Below are 21,107 nucleotides of genomic sequence, written 5' to 3' on the forward strand. Positions count from 1 at the left end.
TTATTAGTCTTATCCTAGATACTACTATAGTGACACCATTTCATATTAATAGTATCTCGTTGTATCTCAGTAATTGTCATAATCATATACTATGGAATTTACATGGTATTCCAAAGTACTTTAAACAGTACCATAGTCTTATTATGTCTATAGTGCAGGAGAATAATCATTCATCTGTTAGTATAGGTAGTGTAACCACTTCTGAGGAATGAAATCAACTCCCTACTACAGTCATCTTCTGAAGTTTACTTAAGCACTATGAAATATGTGTGAAAAACAGAGCTTCTACTTGGTCTTTCAACATAAAAAGAGTAAAACAGCTTCATCTGGTGGTTGTGATGCAGTACAGCATCACCATGTGGTTCTGCTGTGATCCTGCTGTGCGCCAGTCTGTCTAGAGTAAAAAAAAACGAGAGGGAGTGAGCATGTGCGTTGGTGTGTGTGAAAGACACAGAAACCAAAAACAGCTTTGCAAGCATCTCTCTGTTTTTCCATTGGCAGAGTGTCCGGCGGCGAACTCTTCGACAGGATTGTGGAAAAAGGATTTTACACGGAGAAAGATGCCAGTAAGCTCATCCAGCAGATCCTGGATGCTGTGAAGTACCTGCATGACATGGGCATCGTGCACAGAGACCTGAAGGTGAGACGGCAGTCGGTCTGATGGAGCAGATTAAAGGAGCTGTTTTCAAACAGAGAGTGTCAGAAATCTGTTCTGCCCATCCACAGATTAATCATTTCATTCAGGAGTCCTTAATGGTGCTCTTGATATTAATAGTTGGGTCTTTCCCTCCAGAGACCAGGAAAGTAGTTCTAGGTAAATGGATCAATCAATGGCTCCGGTCCCATTTAAACTTTAGAATAAAGTCAAGTTGAGAAGTTGTACTGCACTTTATATTAAGAATTGTCATTTGGGTCAGTGCCGTGACCTAGCGGTTGGCTTGATCACGCTGAGCCCTGGTTCTCATATGGGAGGTGTGAGTTTGAGGACAAACCCAATTGCTGTTCAGGGCCCGTATTCACAAAACATCTTAAGGCTAAAAGTAGCTCATAACTTGCCAATTAAGGAGAAAATCTTAAAATAATGGGCGTGTCAATCCTAAATTTAGGACTCCTAAATGTTTTGCTTTAAGAGTATTTCATAAAGCATTTTAGCACTAAAACGAGCTCCTAAATCTGTGAAACATTAGGAGTAGTGAAGAGGATTTCACTAAGGAGTCACTAAGACCAAATCACAGACTAGGCCTATCCTCTCTGCTGAAAAAAACAACAACAATCATCACAGAAATTATAAATGTTTCCACTACAAATACCATTACAAATATGACAAACCATCAACTTTTAACCATTAATATCATTAATAAATGGTTTCCTGTACAGTTTTTTTGGGACATATTCCAATAGGATTTAGTTGTTTTAACAAGCCACCAATAGTAGGCATTAACAGGCACCATTACAGTTACCATTAAACCAATACTATTTCTGTTATAACCAGTAAAAACATTTAATTTTTGTTAAGGTTTTTTTTTTAGTTTTTTTTTTAGCATGGCTTAAATGGCTGGTGCCGGCAATCTGTCTCGGAACGTAATATTTTAGGAACGTGTTGCATTTATTGGCACGCATATGTTTTCCCACACATTTTTAATTAGGTTATTTATACTCCAAATTTTCCTTTGATCATATCCTTGTTTTCATTAACAGGTTTGGTAAGAAGCTGTTCTTGAGTCTAGTTCGGTTTTCTTTCACATTTGCATGTCATACCATCAGCCGTGATTATTCTACGGTCAATTAAAATATTGTTTATATGCATATCAGCTAATTGTTTACGAGAAGCACACATGACAATTAGCTGAACACATACTTGTTTAATAAGTGACACTAATTGACATTACTGGCAACATCTTTATTTTTAAACCATATTATTTGAATATGGCAACATAATATATTTTATGAATAAATCTCTGACAGAGACTCCTCCCCTATCAGCCAATCACAGTATTCATAGTTAATGAGCAAGCTGACATCATCCATAGCAACAAGGTCAACCGCGCCCTTACTCTTATCTTAAGACTTCTCTCTATTCCTGAGTAAAAGTTGGTCTCAGCAGCTTTGTGAATTGGTTTTAAGAGAAAACTCTTAGCTAAAAACGTGTACTGCTATTTAGGAGAACTCTTAGTGCTAAGATACAATGTTTTGTGAATACGGGCCCTGAACAGCATTATTTAAAATAGAAATCTTTCGTCATATTATTACTGTCACTTTCCTTTACAGTTAATGTGAGTTGCGTTATTGTTTATGCAATGTTTTACTGTGTTCCGTGTGATTCTTGAATGTGTGTGTATATGTTTGGTTCCCATAACCCAGTGTCACAGTAAATGTACATACTGTACTGGCTTTTCTGGTTGTATGTATTCCACACACACAAAAGGGTTACTCACCTGTTTGTTTGTGTGTCTGTTTCTAACACAGCCAGAGAACCTGCTGTACTACAGCATGGATGAAGACTCCAAAATCATGATCAGTGATTTTGGCCTGTCAAAGATTGAGGGTTCGGGTAGTGTGATGAGCACAGCGTGTGGCACGCCTGGATATGTAGGTAAGACACATCTCCATATTCAAAGTGCAAAAGCACTGTATTGTATACTGCCCTCCAAAGGCAAAACACAGTAACTACACATTTGGTCAAAACTGAGTTAAGGCCAGTCTCCTGGTTCAATTTTGTCCCAGAGAAACAAGAGTGTCAACATCTTTAAAGGCATTTTTCTGTTTCAGTGTTGGCGTAGTTACTGCGCTTTGCCTTTGGAGGGCAGTATATATCTGTAGGAAACCTCAGCCTCAGGATCACCGTTGAACTAAATTGAAGAGGGTAACCAACTAAGAATATCAGTGCAGTGCTCTTTCTGACATGTGATTCAAATCCAGGTGTTAACACAGTCTAACATTTAGATTTTATATTGTTCTTCAGGTTTACCCTTTCTGTTTCCAGGTATCTCTTTTTATTATCTCTTTAAAGATTTCTAGTGTAGCACTCACTAAAGCTTTAGAAATGACTAGTTGAAACTTGTTCCTTGGGCACCCAATTCTGAAGAATATCCTGTATGTGTGTCAGGAAGATGATATGTGGGTTATTTATACAGAAAAAGAAAAAAGTGAACCTTTGGTATGAGTATATTTGCCGCTTATTCATGGGTGGCTAAAAGGCGAAGATCAAGCAACTGGTTGCATCTACAACTAATATTCTCATATTAACTGTTCCCAGTTTTTTCCTCTAACATTAGAGTTTGCATAGTTGTAAGGACAGGGATAACCCCTGAATATTACAGGTTGTTTATTTTTGGTTCAGGTTTTTTATTTTTGAGGCTATTGGAATTTGTTACAATTAATTATATTATTTGATGATGATCCTTTCTTGGGTTTGAGCTTACTCTGTTTTAGTTTCCAGCCCAAACTAAGGCTATCAGTCGATAAATTCCTTCGTAATTAATTAATAATTAACAATTTATTATTTATTAGATTATTTTGAGTCTTACCTCTCAGACAGGTTCTTTAAGGTATCTTGGAGAGGTGCAGTATCCAAGTCGCAACATCTAGCTACTGGAGTACCTCAGGGCTCAGTCATTGGACCACTTCTCTTCTCTGTCTACATGGCATCACTAGGTTCTGTCATTCAGAAACATGGCTTTTCATATCACTGCTATGCTGATGACACACTACTCTACCTCTCATTCCATCCAGTGTTGTTTTTGACAACCATCTTAGATTTAGTCTTAGTCTTAGTCTTTTGGACTAAAATGCTTCTTAGTTTTAGTCAAATTTTAGTCACTTGTATATGTGATAGTTTTAGTCCAATTTTAGTCGACGAAAAGTCAAAAAGGTTTTAGTCTAGTTTTAGTCAAAAAAAGGAAAAAAAAGTAGTCTTTTAACAAATTAATGTAGGTCAGTGAGTATTTTGCTGTTGGGTAGTGTCACTTATAAGTTCTGAAAATAGCAGATCTATAGTTCAACACACTGTGAGCTTCCGGATCGACTATTTTCACCAATAATTACAATAATGAAGGAATGTTTTAAAACATAAAAGACAAACAAGGATGGAATGCTAAAACGGCTTGCCATACTAGTATAGCAAAGAGTATTTAATGCTAAAACGGCTTGCCATAGGGTCAGATACTTTTTAAGTTTTGATTGGCATGCACAATAAGCGGAAATGTCATGCATTTTAAACGTCTGACGGACCACCCACTAACATTTTCGTCTATTCTCGTCTCGTCAATAAAAACTCACACACGTCTCGTCATGTTTTAGTCATCAACGAGCCATTTTTATCTCGTCATCGTCTCGTTATCGTCATGAAAAAAAGTGGCGTCAATGAAATGATTTCGTCATCGTCATCGTTGACGAAAACAACACTGATTCCATCCTGATTGTCCGACGATAGCTGCTCGCATCTCAGCTTGTCTAACAGACATTTCTTGAAGGACCATCATCTTCAACTCAACCTTACCAAGACAGAACCGCTTGTGGTTCCATCAAACCCATCGTTTCATCACAATTTTACCATCCAGTTAGGCACATCAACCATAACTCCTTCAAAAACCTTGGAGTTGTAATTGATGAACAGCTGACTTTCTCAGACCATATTGTTAAAACTGCCCAGTCCTGCAGATTTGCTTTTTTCAACATCAGGAAGATCAGGCCCTTTCTTTCAGAACATGCTTCACGGCTCCTTGTTCAAGCTCTTGTTCTGTCCAGGCTGGACTATTTGCAGTGCTCTTTTGGCAGGTCTTCCAGCCAGTTCTATCAAACCTTTACAATTAATCCAGAATGCGGCTGCCCAACCCAATCCGAACAGCTGAGTCCTTTCAGCCATCTTCAAGAATCGGCTGAAAACACATCTCTTCCATCTTTATTTGACCCTCTAACTCTAGCACCCTCCATTCTAATTCTATTCTTTAAACTTTAACTCGCCCTTTTAGACTTATGCTCTATTCATTTACTTCCTGCTTGTTTTCTTAAAAAAAAAAAAAAACGAACACTAGCTTCTCTGTTTTTTGTATTCTGGCTATTTTTAGGCCTCTAACACTAGCTTGCCTTTTCTTTTTTATTCTATCTATTTTCTTTTTATTTATTGTATAATTTAAAAAAACCTTGATGCGTGTACTGTGTTAGCCTAAATGAGACTTGTCATAGCACTTGCATGTTATTGCTCTTTTGTTGATTTGAATACTTCCGTTGTCCTCTTTTGTAAGTCACTTTGGATAAATGCATCTGCTAAATGTCTAAATGTAAATGTACTTTGATATAATATATCACACCATATAATCAGCTTAAATGGTCAGTTCTAAAGTTTTTCGCTAGAAAGGGCTGAAATAATAAATGAAATGGCTGATGAATGGAAACGATCCCATTGATCCTGTTTACTGTTATCTTTAGCACCTGAGGTTCTGGCACAGAAGCCGTACAGTAAAGCAGTGGACTGCTGGTCAATCGGGGTCATCGCTTACATTCTGTGAGTGAGAGCATTGCTGCTGCTTATGCATGTGTATACTTACATCTTTTGCTTTCTCTCCTCTCTGCTTCATTTACATTTTCTAATGTTTTACCTGAACTGAATTCATCTGGGCTCACCATCTGTTTGTCTCTTCTCAGTTTATGTGGCTATCCACCATTTTACGATGAGAATGATGCCAAGCTCTTTGAGCAGATCCTGAAGGCAGAGTATGAGTTCGATTCACCGTACTGGGATGATATCTCTGACTCAGGTAAGGCACTCACTTTGTCTAATGTTTCCTTGAATTTTCCTAAGTCAGATCTGGTTCCATTCTTTCATTTATCAAAATGTAATGGTTGTCAAGTGTATTTGGGGAGTCAATGAAAATATTACATTTATGTCTGGCAAATCTCTTTCCTATAAAAAAAGGAAAACTGAGGCCAAGTTATTTCCCCTTCGTTTCTTTCTCTGAGAGTTTCTCAATGACATTATGGAAACACTTATGTCATCGTTTGAACTTTCACACTCTGCTCTTTTCTCAGCCAAAGATTTTATTGTGCATTTAATGGAAAAAGATCCCAGCCAGCGTTACACGTGTGAACAGGCTCTTCAGCACCCATGGTATGAGTTCAGACACCACACTGAGACTGGTCTTTAACAATTACACAGAACATTTTACGTATAGCACTTTAATACTTGGAGTTTTATTGTCTGCCATACAACAATTTAAACAATTACAGCACACATACACATATTTATTACTGTAACCATTACAGTTACAATGTCTGATTGCCTTTTCAAGCAGCCAAACCACAACATAGTACCATATGTTGTGGTTTGGCTGCTTGAAAAGGCAATCAGACATTGTCATGAACCATCACCTTTCAACCTTTCAAACATAACATATCTACGGGTCCAAGAACAGTTTGCGAAATTCTTTCCAGCATTCATTTACCATCATGTCATTTCAAACCCATATAACTTTTGTGGAACACTATTTCCCATTCAGTAAAATGATGCTTTAATATACCCATTAAAATATGTTGTACTAGGCCTGTCATCAGTGATATCAAATGCTATTGGTTTTCACATGTTTGGTGTTGTGACCACGTGTGATCATGTCACATGATGTTTGACTATGGAGAAGAGACATTTGAGAGCTGCGGCTGAGGGGAAGATTGCCTGTGGATTATATTCTGGACAGTTCTTGATAACATAGTTAACATAAATGTTTGCATGACTTAAAATGTAGGGAGAAAGTAAGTCTTACTGCTTCGGAAAAACGTGGGAATAGATGATGACAGAGCTCTGCGTTTTGGATGAAATGTGGCTTTAAAACAGCAGATCGGCTCCTCAGAAAGATATGTTGCTTCCAGATGAGACATTGGAAACTTAACAAAGGAAACTTGAATGTCTGTTTTGTACTTCAGGATTGCTGGAGACACAGCGTTGGATAAGAATATCCATGAATCTGTCAGTGCCCAAATTAAGAAGAACTTTGCCAAAAGCAAGTGGAAGGTAAATGCTTTCATATACAACCGTGAATGAGCCTCATCTGAGTGAAGTAAAAATGAGTGAAGTATTGTAGATGAACCACGTTTTCTGGTTTTTAGTGGCTATCTTTCTCTTCCTATCATACACAGCAAGCATTTAATGCCACAGCAGTAGTGCGTCACATGCGCAGGCTGCAGTTGGGAACCAGTCAGGAGGGCCAAACGCAGACCACCCTGCCCAGCCCATGCCATGGGCATCTGCTGCTGCCCGAGGGGGACGAGGAAGAGAGCTGTTAGTATCTAAACATATCACATTTACATTTCCCACGGAGACAGACACTACCGTTAACTGACAGTCATACTGAAGCAAACCAAATATTTACACTGCCTGAAATCTGTCTACACATATGGTATATTTATAATATTAGACCAGCTTTAAGTCAAACCAGGTCAGATTTCACCCCATAATAATGAAGAAAATAGAATTTTAGAAGTTTTTTTAAATGGGTCATATGATGTGGTTTCTTGTTTTCCTTTGCCTTTGGAGTGTCTTAAAGTCTCAAAACCAAAAAGAGATGTGTTATAAAAGGTAAGACTCAGCCACGCCTCCCTAAAACGCCTCGTTCAAACACGCCACAGGCTGAGTAGATTAGCATAACACCGCCCATATGTATATGGAAAGAAAGAAGGCCTAACTTGTATCTGCTGTAGTATTGTTGTAGCTGCCATGTTGTGGAGACGAAGTGTGTTTCATTGCCAAAGCAAAAGCACTTTTTGTTTGTCCTTTCAAATGAGGAGACAACTAGAAATCAGTGGTTAAGCTATATTTACAACACTGTTCTGGAACAGTACAACGCAAATATTGGAGTGGGTAATGCGCATTTCACGGAGGACTGTTTCCTGAACCTGGGAGAGCAGCTTACAACGCCAGCTGTACACAAAGGGTTAAGGCTATAAAGTGGGGCAATTCCAGTGTTGCAAGGACAGTCTGACTCACAGCCTGTAAGTACGTTTTCATATTTAAAGAATTCAGTACTGACTATTTAAACGTGAGTTTTGAGCAGTGTAGAATAGTGCTTGTTGTTTCTTGTTCTACGATCGCAAATGCAGACATGGTGTTATGTTTACGCGGCGCAATGCAACACGTAAACAGACCGTATGAGTCATTATAATCAGTAGTTATGTCCCCACTGGACGTAACAAATGCCTTGTTTATAATGGGTTTTATTGTTTCTGTCTCGTCGTGCTGAGAAACGGCATGGTAAGGGGCGTAACCATAGACTGTAAAAGATGTGGACGTAGTGTCCGTGACTTTACCCGTAGGATTCTGAAGAGCTATTTTGAAGGCTATAGTGGGCGGGAGTTGGCCGTCGCCATCTTGGAATCGCGTCACCGCGCGTCATTCCCAGATAATCAAAAATGGGCAAAAAGGCTGGTCGTGGGTGTCACAGTGGTGACCGCAGCGGCAATCCCCCTGTCACTCAAGTGGCCACGCCCTTAATTATGCAGGCTTAATATAACTTAAACGGATGAGTTATAAAAAAAATTCACCCCCCGCACAGTTGACATAAAGGGCAAAACTAGCTATATTTGTACTAGGCTGTAAACATACTTTTTCTGCTGTAAAGTTGGGCATTTTAACATGGGGAGTAGGGCTGGGCGGTATGACCAAAATTTTATTTCACGGTAATGATATCTTTCACGATATAGTTTTTTATATAGGTAGTTATTCCAGAAAATGTACAAGAGGGCTTTATATAATAAATAAGCTTGAATATTTAAGAAAAGAAATGGACTTGTTTCTCCTTTTCCATGTTTTTACAACCTCCCAGCGTATCCTTCAGTCTTGCATTCAACGGTTTGACCAGTCTCAGCCTCACGCGTGCTGCACGTCAGTTGGCCACGCCCACTTATTTACATTATTTACACGGAATAAAAAAATATTTTACGGTACACATTTCATTCCGCCGTAACGATATATACCGTCATACCGCCCAGCCCTAATGGGGAGTCAATGGGATTGACTCTCTTCTGCAGCTAGTCGATGAATTGCAGTTTAAGTCACTTCCGGGTTGGTTTCAATAGAGAGAGCGGGAGGTTGCCGCTTGGGCGTACCCTTTCCATCACACGCTTAAGGTATTCGGCCAATCACAATGCACCGGATAGCTGGCCAATCAGAGAACACCTCGGATTCCATCAACAAAGAGTTTTGTAAAAAAACAAACAAAGCGTTTCAGAAAGGCGGTGCAGAGAGGAGCAACAATAATGTGCATTATGTGGAAATAATGTTTTTTGAACCTCAAACTGTATAAACACATTGCATTACAACAAATACACAAAATAATGCTCTTTTTAGAAAACATCATATGACCCCTTTAAATATTGTTTTTAATTAAGAACATTTTCCCCCTAACGTTTCATTACTGTAATGTAAAAAAACACATTATTTAAATTACTATAGACATTAGAGGAATACAGAACCGAAAACCGTCCTGTCAAAACTTTTTTTTTTTTTAAATCAGCAAAAGTTAAATACAGTTACAACATATACTGCCATAATGTGTAAACATTTCAATTCATTTTTACAGCAATATGGATTTTTTTTGTTTTGTTTCAAAAATATGCTTAAAATTCTTAAAATAGTCTTTATTTTCTTTTTTCATTCATCCATTGATTCTCCAAACTGCATATCCTCTGTAGGGTCACAGGAATGTTGGCCCCTCATTTTCTTAACGGATATTATCATTTCTGATCTTTCTTTTGACAGCGGAGTGAAATATGTTGTGAAATAACTCATCTCTCTCTTTCTTTCTTAGCCCTGCGGAGGGAAAATAGTGTCTGTTCTGAGGGTGTCAGTGATGGAAATGACATCCAGAACTGCACCTACCATGTGCATCCTACTAGTAGGGTCTGAGTGTCAATCATCCAGCAGTAACCAATGACTGACTGTCCTGTTTTTCCACTGGAGTCCTGCCACACCCCCAGTCTGGCCAGGAATACTGAGTAGCTCCAGCATCCTGCCACTTGGAGGCACTGCAGTGTAAAGAACCCAGGTGGGAATGGGGTCACTACTATTCCAATGGAGCGATTCTGTTTAATGAGAGTTCGAAAAGAGACGAGAAGATTGCCACAGGCTCTTCATGGGTAACTATTGTGGGAGCTGGATAGAGATTGGACAGTGTTTTAGCTCATTTTTTTAAAAAACAACACGTCTACTTTAATTTGTTTTCTTTTCCTGAACTAAAAGTCCACAGGCATGTTTCTCTTATATTTAAAATGCAAGTTCTTGCCACAGTGGCTGTGGCCTGGTTTAATACACATGACGTTTAGATTTGGTGACATTTAATGAGATTATGAATTTTGGCATTAGCATCTTAAACATTAAATATTATTTCTTTTCAACGAAGGTACGAAGAGATTTCACATTCATGAGAGTCTACATATTAGTTGTTGCCACATCTCAGTTGCTTTGTACTTCCATAAGAAGAGCTATTTAACTGTTAATCACATTTTAGTTTGTGTTTGAAATGTCTTTTTTTAACATTTAACCTCTTTTGGGACACTAAGTCTACTCAACAGATCATCCAGTCAGTATGTTTAAGAGCGTCTTTATCGCTTCAAATGTTTTCTGTGGTGCCTTCATGGATTTAGTGTCAATGTTTTACTTTTTTAATTTGTTTCTAAATCTTTTGGGTTGGGAATGTTGGAAGCTGTACATGTTAAAACATTGCTGTTTACCGTCAGATTCACCTACATGGCATATACAGCTATTCTAAGCTATGCATTGTCGGTGGACGCTTTGTAAATGTCTGATGTTTAATGCTGCCATCCTGTAAATATCGCAAAGCTTTTGTTTTTTGTAAACCCCTTTCTATTACAACATTAAAAGTACTCAGGGGAGGAATTGAAATCAGAGAATTTTGATATATTAAATGGTCATTTTACAAATAAAAACCCTATAGGAGACCGATTACACGTCACTACGAGGCTGTGGTCCAAATTATACACATTTATTTTTTATTCTTTTCAATGTTGGAACCTGTATGAAAGTAATCTCTATTAAATGACATGAATGTGTGACTTGACTCCAATTTTATTGTTGTGTTTGTTTCCATTCACTGCCATCCAGATGTTAAAGGAAAAAAAAAACACAAAAACTGTTTTGAACAAAAGGCCAGATGTTTGCGGATAAAGTTTGTCGGAAGATGGTGGTTTTCCATAATCTATTTTTTTCTTTGGTTTTTAGTGAAAATGATTATTCTGTTAACATTTAGTGCTTAATTCTTAAACGATACCAAAAGCTTTGGATTAAATGGTATTGTTAACATACATACAAATTCCTTGGAAATCTCAGTCTTGATTTGTGACAGCAATTTCATAGTCCCTTTGTCATTTGTCCATAACATTTGGAATGGTTTCTGGAAGGTTCTCATGTAGAACCATTGGTTAAACTCTTTATTCTGGTGCTGACTGGCTTTCAAAGGTGTGCAGAGATTTGTTTACCAATACTTAAGGAAATGTACGTTTGGAAAAAAAAAAATATATATATATATATTTGTTAAGTTATAACTTACAAATAAAAAAAGGAAATGAACAATTATTTGATTTTAACAAATAGTGTTTGGTTTTGTTCTATATCTGTATCTGCTTTCTGAATTGTGTGGTGAAGACGGATGAAATTCAAGTTTCAAAAAGTATAAAACATTTATAGTAAAAGGCAGTGCGTCATGTGATTTTGCCTGCGGTGTTGCTTGCACAGACTTCCTGTATTGATGAAAATGCCAATATGAGATGGTGGGTCAAAGAATAAATTCAGTTGAGATGTTTCTGTGGTAGCCCTTTACATGCTGTGACATTTTCAAAAATATATAGAGGATTGCACAGTAACGGTGGCATTGTGTACTCGAATGTGTTTAAAAGCGATATTTCCTACTGATCGTGGTTGCAACAGTGAAAATTAGGATTTGCTATATTAATAGTCAGAAGCAAAGGATATGTGTGACCCTGGATCACAAAACCAGTCTTAAGTAGCACGGGTATATTTGTAGCAATAGCCAAAAATACATTGTATGGGTCAAAATTATCAATTTTTCTTTAAAGCCAAAAATCATGAGCATATTAAGTAAAGATCATGTTCCATGAAGATATTTAGTAAATTTCCTACCATAAATATATCAAAACTTGATTTTTGATTAGTAATATGCATTGCTGAGAACTTCATTTGGACAACTTTAAAGGCGATTTTCTCAATATTTAGATTTTTTTGCACCCTCAGATTCCAAGTTTTCAAATAGTTGTATCTCAGACAAACATTGTCCTATTTTAACAAACAATATCTTAATGAAAAGCTTATTTACTCAGCTTTCAGATGACGTAAGAATCTCAATTTCGACAAATTTACACTTATGACTGGTTTTGTGGTCCAGGGTCACATATATATACACCACACACACGCGTACATACTTTTTAATCACAATAGATAATAAATTGGTCTCTCTAAACCTCTGAAAATGCATACAGTTAGCAGGGATAATTGTAGTACAGAGTGCAACACGTTCTTCAATCTCACACTTAAACTTTTTGTGCTGTTTTCATAAGGTTGAATGTGTGAGTACTGATGTGTGTATTTAGGCATGGTGTGGTGAGTTATGTACAGCTATAATAAGATTATTGTAAATACGCAGATAAATGCATTTACTCACAAATATATGCTACTGTTAAATGTAAAGTGCAAAAAATAATAGTTTACTAGTTAAATTTAGAATCAGCGTAAACCTGGGAAATTCTTAATCACAGTTATGCTGATTGTTGTTGTTTTTTTTGTTTCTTGGCTGAATGGCAACATGGAACCAACTATACAGACCATACAGACAGGCACATGATTCTCATAAACCAACTGTGTTCGGAGTGGAACGCTTGTGTGCTTTGTGCTTTATACTGCACACACATTTTGCCTTTATGATTACATTTTCTGTAAAAAACGAGTTTAGATAATCAGATTAAAAAATGAGTCAAAATTACATTTAATTTCAGGCAATCGAATTGCAACGTGGGATATAGGGGATATACAGCACTTAGTGTACAATAAGTAATAGCAGTATGAAGATCTGAATTATCCCTGCTCTTTCTGACACAGGAATAAAGAGTTTATAGCTACCTCCTTGGCTTCTGAATGCTTTCTGCAGAAGTCGTGGTTTGCATTTGTTTATTTATTTTGGACAGAGCGTCTTTCTGACAGTATCTTGGAAATGAACACAGTGTGAAAAGGTACCAACTTAAAACAACTCAGGATAGCAACAATATTGGGTTTACATTCTGTATATTAAAAATGCCCTGTTTTTCCAACTCCTAAAATACGTTTGTAACACAAACATTGGTATCATTGGCCTTAGTAATAGTGAATATGCAAAACAAATTTCAAGGGCTTGACTCTTTAAAACCAATGTCTTGCCAATTGTAGTCTACTAGTCTTAAGACTGAAGTTGGATTTAATTATTTTTCTTTTTTAAACCAAAATGAGATTTGCTTCAAATTTCCCTTTCTAATAAATGTGTTTACATTGTATTTCAGGGTTTTCTTTGAACAAATGTATAACCATAGGCATATACATACTGTTTAGCCTTTTTGTAAGACGTGTATACGCTGTTTGAGCCATTTCTTGTATCGATGCAGTGCATCATAGGTATTTACTGTATTATCGTAATGGAGTACTGCTCAATATTGATGCCAATGATTTGTACTTTTAAAACATTTGTAACTGTAAAGTGTATTAAACTTTCAATCTTTCCTTGTCTATGCACTGTTTCTGTGTGCTGTCTAGCGTTTTGAAAGAGTGAGAATGAGAGAGATGAGTGGAAGGATGTGGTAAAAGTGAATAATAGCAGGTTTTGGTAATAGCCCTACTCAAGTTTTTTAATTTTTTTTTTTTTTTTAGAGAGAGAGATATTTTTTGGGATTAGTATATCCTGCACTACAGTGGAGTTCTTGGCCTGTACATAATGTACATGTTAAATAAAATCACTTAATATATGTAATTGTCTGTATTTGGACACCTAAGCAACACTTAAAAAGGTTTAAATAGCACAAGGTTGGTATACAAAATATCTTTTTATTTTGTTAGAAGCATCACTGTTTTAACTGTTTTCAGAGGATTCCATTGCTTTGACCATGGCTCAACTTTAAATTGATAATTCTGTTATCATTTACTCCTGGGTTAGAGAAAGATTTGGTAATGATTTATTTAAAGCTTTTTTTGTTACTACACATGACAAATTAAAATGCATTATAATATTTGCAGATTTGTTTAAGTCTTAAAGTAAAGTGTTACCAAAGATTTTTCTGACAGAGCAGATGAAGAGTGTTTTTCTTTTAGAATTTCAGGTGCAGTTCTATAAATATTAAAAACACCATAAAGGAATCATATACAGTGCCTTGCAAAAACTGATTTAAATGAGTTTTTCCCCACATCAATCTACACTCCATACACCATAATAATGACAAAGCAAAAACCAGATTTGCAAATTTGACAAATTTATTAAAAATAAAACACTGAAATGAGTAGATTGCATAAATATTCATACCCTTAACTCAGTCCATAGTTGAAGCACCTTTACAGCCTCAAGTCTTTTTGGGTCTGATGTGAGCATCTTTGCACATCTGCATTTGGCAATTATCTGCCATTCTTTGCCTCACCTTTTCACCTCTCCATCTCTGGCAGACATTTTCTAGAGTCCTAGTTGTTCCAATCGTCTTCCATTATGGAGAATGCTTCTGTCAACCTTCAATGCAGCAGATTTGTTTCTGAACTCTTCTCTAGATCATCGCCTTAACGCAAGTCTGTCTCTGAGCTCTACAGGCAGTTATCTTGGTTTTTGCTCTGATCTGCATTTTCAGCTGTTAGACCTTTTCTGAGAGGTGTGTGTCTTTCTAAATCAGACTCATTCAAATGAATTTGCCACAGTTTAACTCCACTCCAAGTGTAGGAACATCTAGAAGCAATATGAATGCTCCTGAGATAAATTTCGAGTGTCCCAGAAAAGGGTATGAATACTTATGCAACGGGATCTTTTCAGTTTGATGAACAGCGATGCTGTTCTGCTTCTTGTTAGTCAACACCTCCTGCTGGAGGTTGATGAAAACTTTTCTGCCTCATTTCTTCCAGTCTAGCCTTTCCCGCTTTCCCTGCTTGGTGTCAAGCCCAAAAGACTGTAACCATCAGTCCTCTGCAATGCTTATCTTCATTTCTTACAAAGGCAACTGGGGCCCACATTGTCTAAATGGAGACCACCCTGTAATGGCCAGGATCTGAGGATCTTGGGGCGAAATGGCCTATTCTGGCGGACTTCAGCGGGCTTCATCGTCATACACTTTCTTTTTTAGTTGAACAGCTCAGACTTACATTTTAGTCTGGGACTAGGCTTAAGCCTCGTCTGTGAAACCAGGGGAAAATGTGTTTTAAAAAAAAAAGGCCCGCTGAAAATTGACTTTTATTTTGAAGTTCTGGGCCCAGTTTTTCAAAAAATGTAATCTGGATCAAATTGGTCCGGATTTGGAAATCCCATGTTTTGCTATCCAGGATTAACTGATCTATTTTACTTTTATGACAGTTTTTAAAGGAACATTGGGTTGGATCACTGTGATCCAAATACCAATTTTAGGATAACCAAATCCAGTTTCCCAGAGCCTTAAATGGAACCAACAGTGTAGCCTACTGGCTTAGCAAAGAACAACAGGTAGGCTAAATACCAGTGGCCACAAATAGCCATTGTTTGTTTTAATTGTAAGAAACAGAAACACTGCAATAAACAAACATTTTACATTTTTTAGTTTGTTCTAATGTTAGATATCAAGTCAAAAAGTCAAAAATCATTTACAGGACAGATACCAGCACTTTCCATCTTTGATTTTCCATCCATTTATTTGACATCTGATAGTTTTGATATTATTTTGTTGTTGTTTTTTTTTACCATATTTCATTAGATGTGACATGCTTCATATAGGCTTCAAATATGAAGGAATTTATATATCATCAGTAACCATTAAGTTTGTGATCATTCACTTAAAAAATAAAACTTTTTTTATTTTTATTTGGTTTATTTGGTTAAAAAAAAAAACTGAATCCACCCTTCTGATGGGATCATGATAATCCTGTTTTTTCAAATAGATCCCAATCTGAGTTCAAAGTTTTGAATGACCCAAAGGGCAGGTTTGATCCAAATCAAATGTAAGATTGGTTTACATGGTCTGATCTTAATTCAAAATCCCTCTTTTACTTTTGAAAAACCCATTTCCAAGATTTGATCCAATCCGTGATCCAAAATCCCACTGGATTACTTTTGAAAAACTGGGCCCTGGGCGATCTGCCAACATTTGAATGTGCTGTTAACACAGCAACGCTACACTTCGGCCATTTCCAGTGTATGGCGGTGATTAGCGTTTGTACAAATAGACCTGCATGTGTGGGTGAAAGAAAGGGAACTTGATGCTCTTCATGTTTGGTGTTGTGTGCGTGTAATATATGAACAAAACCACACACACATGCACAAAGAAAAGAAAATGCATTGAAAGAATTTAAAGCTGGCTGTGTCTTCATGTCTTTGGTTAGACATCTGTGGTGAACTAGTCCCCTGCCTCAACGGCAACCACAACTGGTTTGACTAAATCAGTTTTTTCTTTAATATACGTGTATTATCTGTGCATTATAAATCTCCGCTGTTTCCTTCATGGTAAGAGATGTCTTAAAGTTCTGTGTAATAACATTATATTTATCTTACTGGAATACACTGTAAGACTTCAGTCAAGCATCTATAAGATCTCATGAATACATCCTGAAAAAACTGTAAGCCCAATGGGGATATAATGAGGAGTGAAGGTTTAGAATCACATAAGGTCCAAATATATGCATGCATATCTTTCTATGCTTCAGTCTATCTGTTTTTTAATGTCTTAGATAGTTGAGTGTGGGGTTTGTGCTGTGTATATTGGAAAATAAATAAGAGCTTCTCTTTCTGTGGTTCTGTTTGAGTGCTACATGCCAACCAGCATTTTCCATTTGCATAGTCAGGCCAATGGTCTGATTTCATCCATTGCTGCTAACCAGTTGGCATTTGTGCCATTAAATATACATAATTTTCAAAATGGACATATGACTTTATTTTATAATTAGGGGTACAGTTCACATCAACAAAAAGTACAAAAACAATATGCTTTCCCAGTAAGATTACTTTTGGTTTCAGTTAATATATTTAATTGGTGTAACAAATTTGCAAGTTGCCAAACGTAATCATTAAATGTTTTTATTTTATTTTATTATTATTATTAAAAAGAAAAGGATATTTGACCTGGTAAATTTGTCAACTATGTTACGGATAAACTGTTTCTACACACTATAATTAATTGCTACACTACAAGTAACTCCATGTAATTTGGATGTAAAAAATGTCTATTTCGCACGTTATTAGTTCATAAATACAAACCGTTTTGACATAAGAGGTTAAAGAACGATGAAAAATCTATGGATGACAATTCATTATCAGTGGAGAGTGGGGTCATGAAAAATATATTATCAAACAATTGTTTCTAAAAGGTAATTTAGTTTACAGATAAAGCAGTAGACAATTTTACAAATTCAGTGGCTAACCAACCAAATGTTTTTTTCGTTCTTAGGATATAGGCATGGACTTTTCATTCGTTCCCTGTTCATGCAAATTGGAACTGAACAGGCATAACTGGAAAAAGATTCCTGTGGGCATGACTTGATTTGTTTTCATTTCTGAAATAAGCTTTATTCTTTCATTATGACTGAGATGACTTACCTTCACAAACTATACTGTCCTCCAAAGGCAAAGCGCAGTAACTACACATTTGGTCAAAATTGAATTTAGGGATAAAATGTCACTTTGTGACAACTGTTTTGTTTTGTGGCAAAGTCTCCTGGTTCAATTTTGTCCTGTTTCAGAGAAACGAGAGCGTTAACATGTTTGACTAGCTGGTGTAGAAATTATAAAGGCATTTTTCTCAGTTTCAGTGTTGGTGTAGTTACTGCACTTTGCCTTTGGAGGGCAGTATAGATCAGGCTAATGGAGACACAAACCAGTTTCTTAGAAATCAACATACTTTACGCTGGTAGATGTGCATGAAGTAGCTCAGTTGGGACTGTGTTAGACTGAAGATCTAAAGGTCCCTAGCTCAGTCCTGGGTGTCTGCAGATGCTCTCTGTCTTTGACTTCTGGTCAAGGGGGATCAGTGACCAACATTCACTGGGATCCAACCCCTTGCTCTAACTGGTTCTCCATAGTCACAGCTGCCAGTGAGAGAGTGGTGGTTCCATAGCATAATGGTTAGCTGAGTGCAAGTCTCGGTAGAACCTGCGTGCCTTCTTGCGGCAGCAGATGCTGATTTCTGGATGCTCCTTGGATTCAAAGCCATGTGAACAGTGACGCTCAAGTGATGCTGGTTCCATGGTGTAACGGTTAGCACTCTGGACTCTGAATTCAGCGATCTGAGTTCAAATCTTGGTGGGATCTGCTTTTGCCACGAATGTGCGCAGGGCCCGTTCCGAGAAATACTTTTACCAGCAGTGGGCCCCAAAGGCTCACGCAGCGAAAGTACGCTTTGCATCGTAAAAAGTGCAGTCTGTCTCCTTGGGGACGTGAGCGTAAAAGGGCAGGAGCCCGCTTGGAGAATGCAAGCATCGATAGGGTGGCCAGTGACCAAAACTCACTGGGATACAACCCCTCACACTAACTGGACCCCCATAGACGCAACGCTATCTGCCTCCAGGTCAGCTATTAAAGAGGTGGTTGTGGTTCCATGGTGTAATGGTTAGCACTCTGGACTCTGAATCCAGCGATCTGAGTTCAAATCTTGGTGGAACCTGCATGCCTTCTTGCGGCAGAAAAAGAAAATAAAAAAAGGCCCCGCTTTGTTTTTGTTGCTGGTGAGCCGTAAGCGACTTCTTTGCGGTCCTCCCACTCTAGTTAAGGCTCCATGGTGTAATGGTTAGCATTCTGGGCTTTGAATCCAGCGATCCGAGTTCAAATCTCGGTGGGACCTTCTTTTGCCACAAATGTGCGCAGGGCCCATTCCGAGAAATACTTTTGACAGCAGTGGGCCCTAAAGGCTCACGCAGCGAGAGCACGCTTCGCACTGTAAAATGCGCAGTCTGTCTCCTTGGGGAAGTGAGCGTAAAAGGGCAGGAGCCCGCTTGGAGAATGTGGGCATCGATCCCGCTACCTCTTGCTTGCACCTACTGCATCCCACCGATTGAGCCAAAGTAAGCCCACATGAGCCAATCGCGTTCTCTCCTGTGGCTTACTTTTGACCAATCGCGTTTCTTTCTGGGGCTTACTTTTGACCAATCACTTTTTTCTCCGGGGCTTACTTCTGACCAATCGATTTTCTCTCCTGTGGCTCACTTTTGACCAATCGCCACGACCGTTTATTATTGTCATCTTTGCAATAGGTAAGGCTAAGTGTTACGTGCCTGTGCTGTTTTATGTGTTCCCCGCTCTCTCTCTCGCTCTCTCACTTTCACTTTTCCAGTTACCTGGTCATTGGTCCTGTCACCTGTCAATCATCATTACCGCTGACGTCATCACGCTGCAGTTCTCCAATCCGAAAAGCCCCTCCCGCTTAAAAGACCACGTCAGACCACTCGCAAGCCCGATGTTGTTGCTGTTTTGTGCTAGTCATTTTTGTTGCAATCCGTTTTGATATTGTACCCCACTTTTGGCTGTGTTGTTGTTCCCGTTGTGTACGCTCTACATTTGTAACATACTTTTGTTCCCTCTCCCCCTCACTGTACATATTACTTTGAGAGCGTTATATGTTACGTGGCCGGGAAGAAGTGGACAGGTAAGAACGTCACGTGATATACACTACAACACGTAGGGGCTGACTCTGTCTAGCACACTAGGTTAGGGGCGAGTGCCACCTCATGTATTTCTTTGGTTTTCTCTTAGAGAGGGCAGCATAAGTAGAGCGTCTTGGACGCCGAAGACTTTTCATTTTCACCTTTTTATTTTCGTAGGCAGGGTTAGAGGATACGGGTAAGTTAGAGGGTTTTGGTTTTGTTATTTTCTTTGATTTAGCACCGCCCACGTCCCTTCTTCCCGTACCCCTCATGTCTTTTCGTTCATCCGTAAATACTGTAAATACTGTACATATTCTTTTTTTTTTCTTTGTTTATACATATCCACCTGTATACTTTGCTCAGCACTTACTTTAATAAACCACTTTCATTGCACGATTGTCTGCACTTTGCTTGTGTGTACGTTTTGATGTCTATCTTTTAAATGTTCGACCCCAGTACCCCTAGACCACTTCGGGGTCGTAACACTAAGGTTTACTTCATTTTTAAATATAATTGAATATAGTTATTTTTTCATAAATAGTGTGTATTTTTTGGAAAATAGAACGTGCCAATGTATACGTTAGCATGCATAGCACACGTTTTCTTAAGTATCTGTGAACCTGTAACTTTTTAAATGATAAATACAGAACAAAACATGTCGCTACTGATCAGATAAGTTAAAATTATCAACCGTCCAGTAATTAAACTACATTGCTATCAACAATGTGTATATTGTGTGCGAAGAAAAAAATACATACTCATGGCGCCATCGGAGGAGGCGAAGCGCCTTGAGTCGGGAAGGGCCAAACCCAAGGAGGAGGTGCTGGCAGAGGCCCGTACTTTTGTCAGCACAAATGGTGGAGACCCCAGTGACCAGTTTTTAGTACTGGCTCACTGCAAACTTCAGTTTGGGAAGTACCAGGGCCAGAGATTTAGATGGCTCCTGGAAAACTCCCTGGGGAATGCAGTGTGTTTGGTGCTCAGCATTTCCAAAGAGACAACGCAGACAACCCCCCCCCCCCCCTGTCAGAAAATAAACAGCTCTTTCTACAGTACACTTCTCATATCAGAGAGATGGCTAAAGAAGTGGAGAAGTATGAGAGGAAGCAGGAAATGCAAGCAGAAGCCCGAGCATGTGGAGACCAGGGCTGCTTGATGGTGGAGTTTGGTGACTTCCAGGGCCGGTCCATTAAGGATGTTTATGAGGACCGGAGCAGGGAGGCCCAAGCCCTCATTAGGTACCTGGTTAAGGCAGATGCCAGGCCCAACACCAACA

General features: G+C 38.2%; 1 protein-coding gene and 2 non-coding genes across 4 annotated transcripts in view; all 3 read left to right on the forward strand.

Moving 5' to 3' along the window:
- Positions 1-11,240, forward strand: part of camk1b (calcium/calmodulin-dependent protein kinase Ib) — a 75,745-nt gene extending 64,505 nt beyond the window's left edge. For both annotated transcript variants that reach the window (XM_073825439.1, XM_073825438.1), the window contains exons 5-12: positions 502-640; positions 2,467-2,593; positions 5,428-5,503; positions 5,644-5,756; positions 6,028-6,106; positions 6,916-7,003; positions 7,129-7,270; positions 9,795-11,240. In XM_073825439.1, coding sequence (XP_073681540.1) covers positions 502-640; positions 2,467-2,593; positions 5,428-5,503; positions 5,644-5,756; positions 6,028-6,106; positions 6,916-7,003; positions 7,129-7,270; positions 9,795-9,892 — 862 coding nt within the window. In that variant the 3' untranslated portion in view covers positions 9,893-11,240. The remainder of the gene's footprint in view (positions 1-501; positions 641-2,466; positions 2,594-5,427; positions 5,504-5,643; positions 5,757-6,027; positions 6,107-6,915; positions 7,004-7,128; positions 7,271-9,794) is intronic.
- Positions 11,241-18,783: 7,543 nt separating this feature from the next.
- Positions 18,784-18,855, forward strand: trnaq-cug (transfer RNA glutamine (anticodon CUG)). The gene has a single exon. It is a non-coding gene; the product is annotated as a tRNA-Gln (tRNA).
- Positions 18,856-18,960: 105 nt separating this feature from the next.
- trnaq-uug (transfer RNA glutamine (anticodon UUG)) lies at positions 18,961-19,032 on the forward strand. The gene has a single exon. It is a non-coding gene; the product is annotated as a tRNA-Gln (tRNA).
- The last annotated feature ends 2,075 nt before the right edge of the window (positions 19,033-21,107 follow it).

The sequence above is a fragment of the Garra rufa genome, chromosome 20 (assembly GCF_049309525.1).
Source record: "Garra rufa chromosome 20, GarRuf1.0, whole genome shotgun sequence".
NCBI classification, from domain to species: domain Eukaryota; kingdom Metazoa; phylum Chordata; class Actinopteri; order Cypriniformes; family Cyprinidae; genus Garra; species Garra rufa.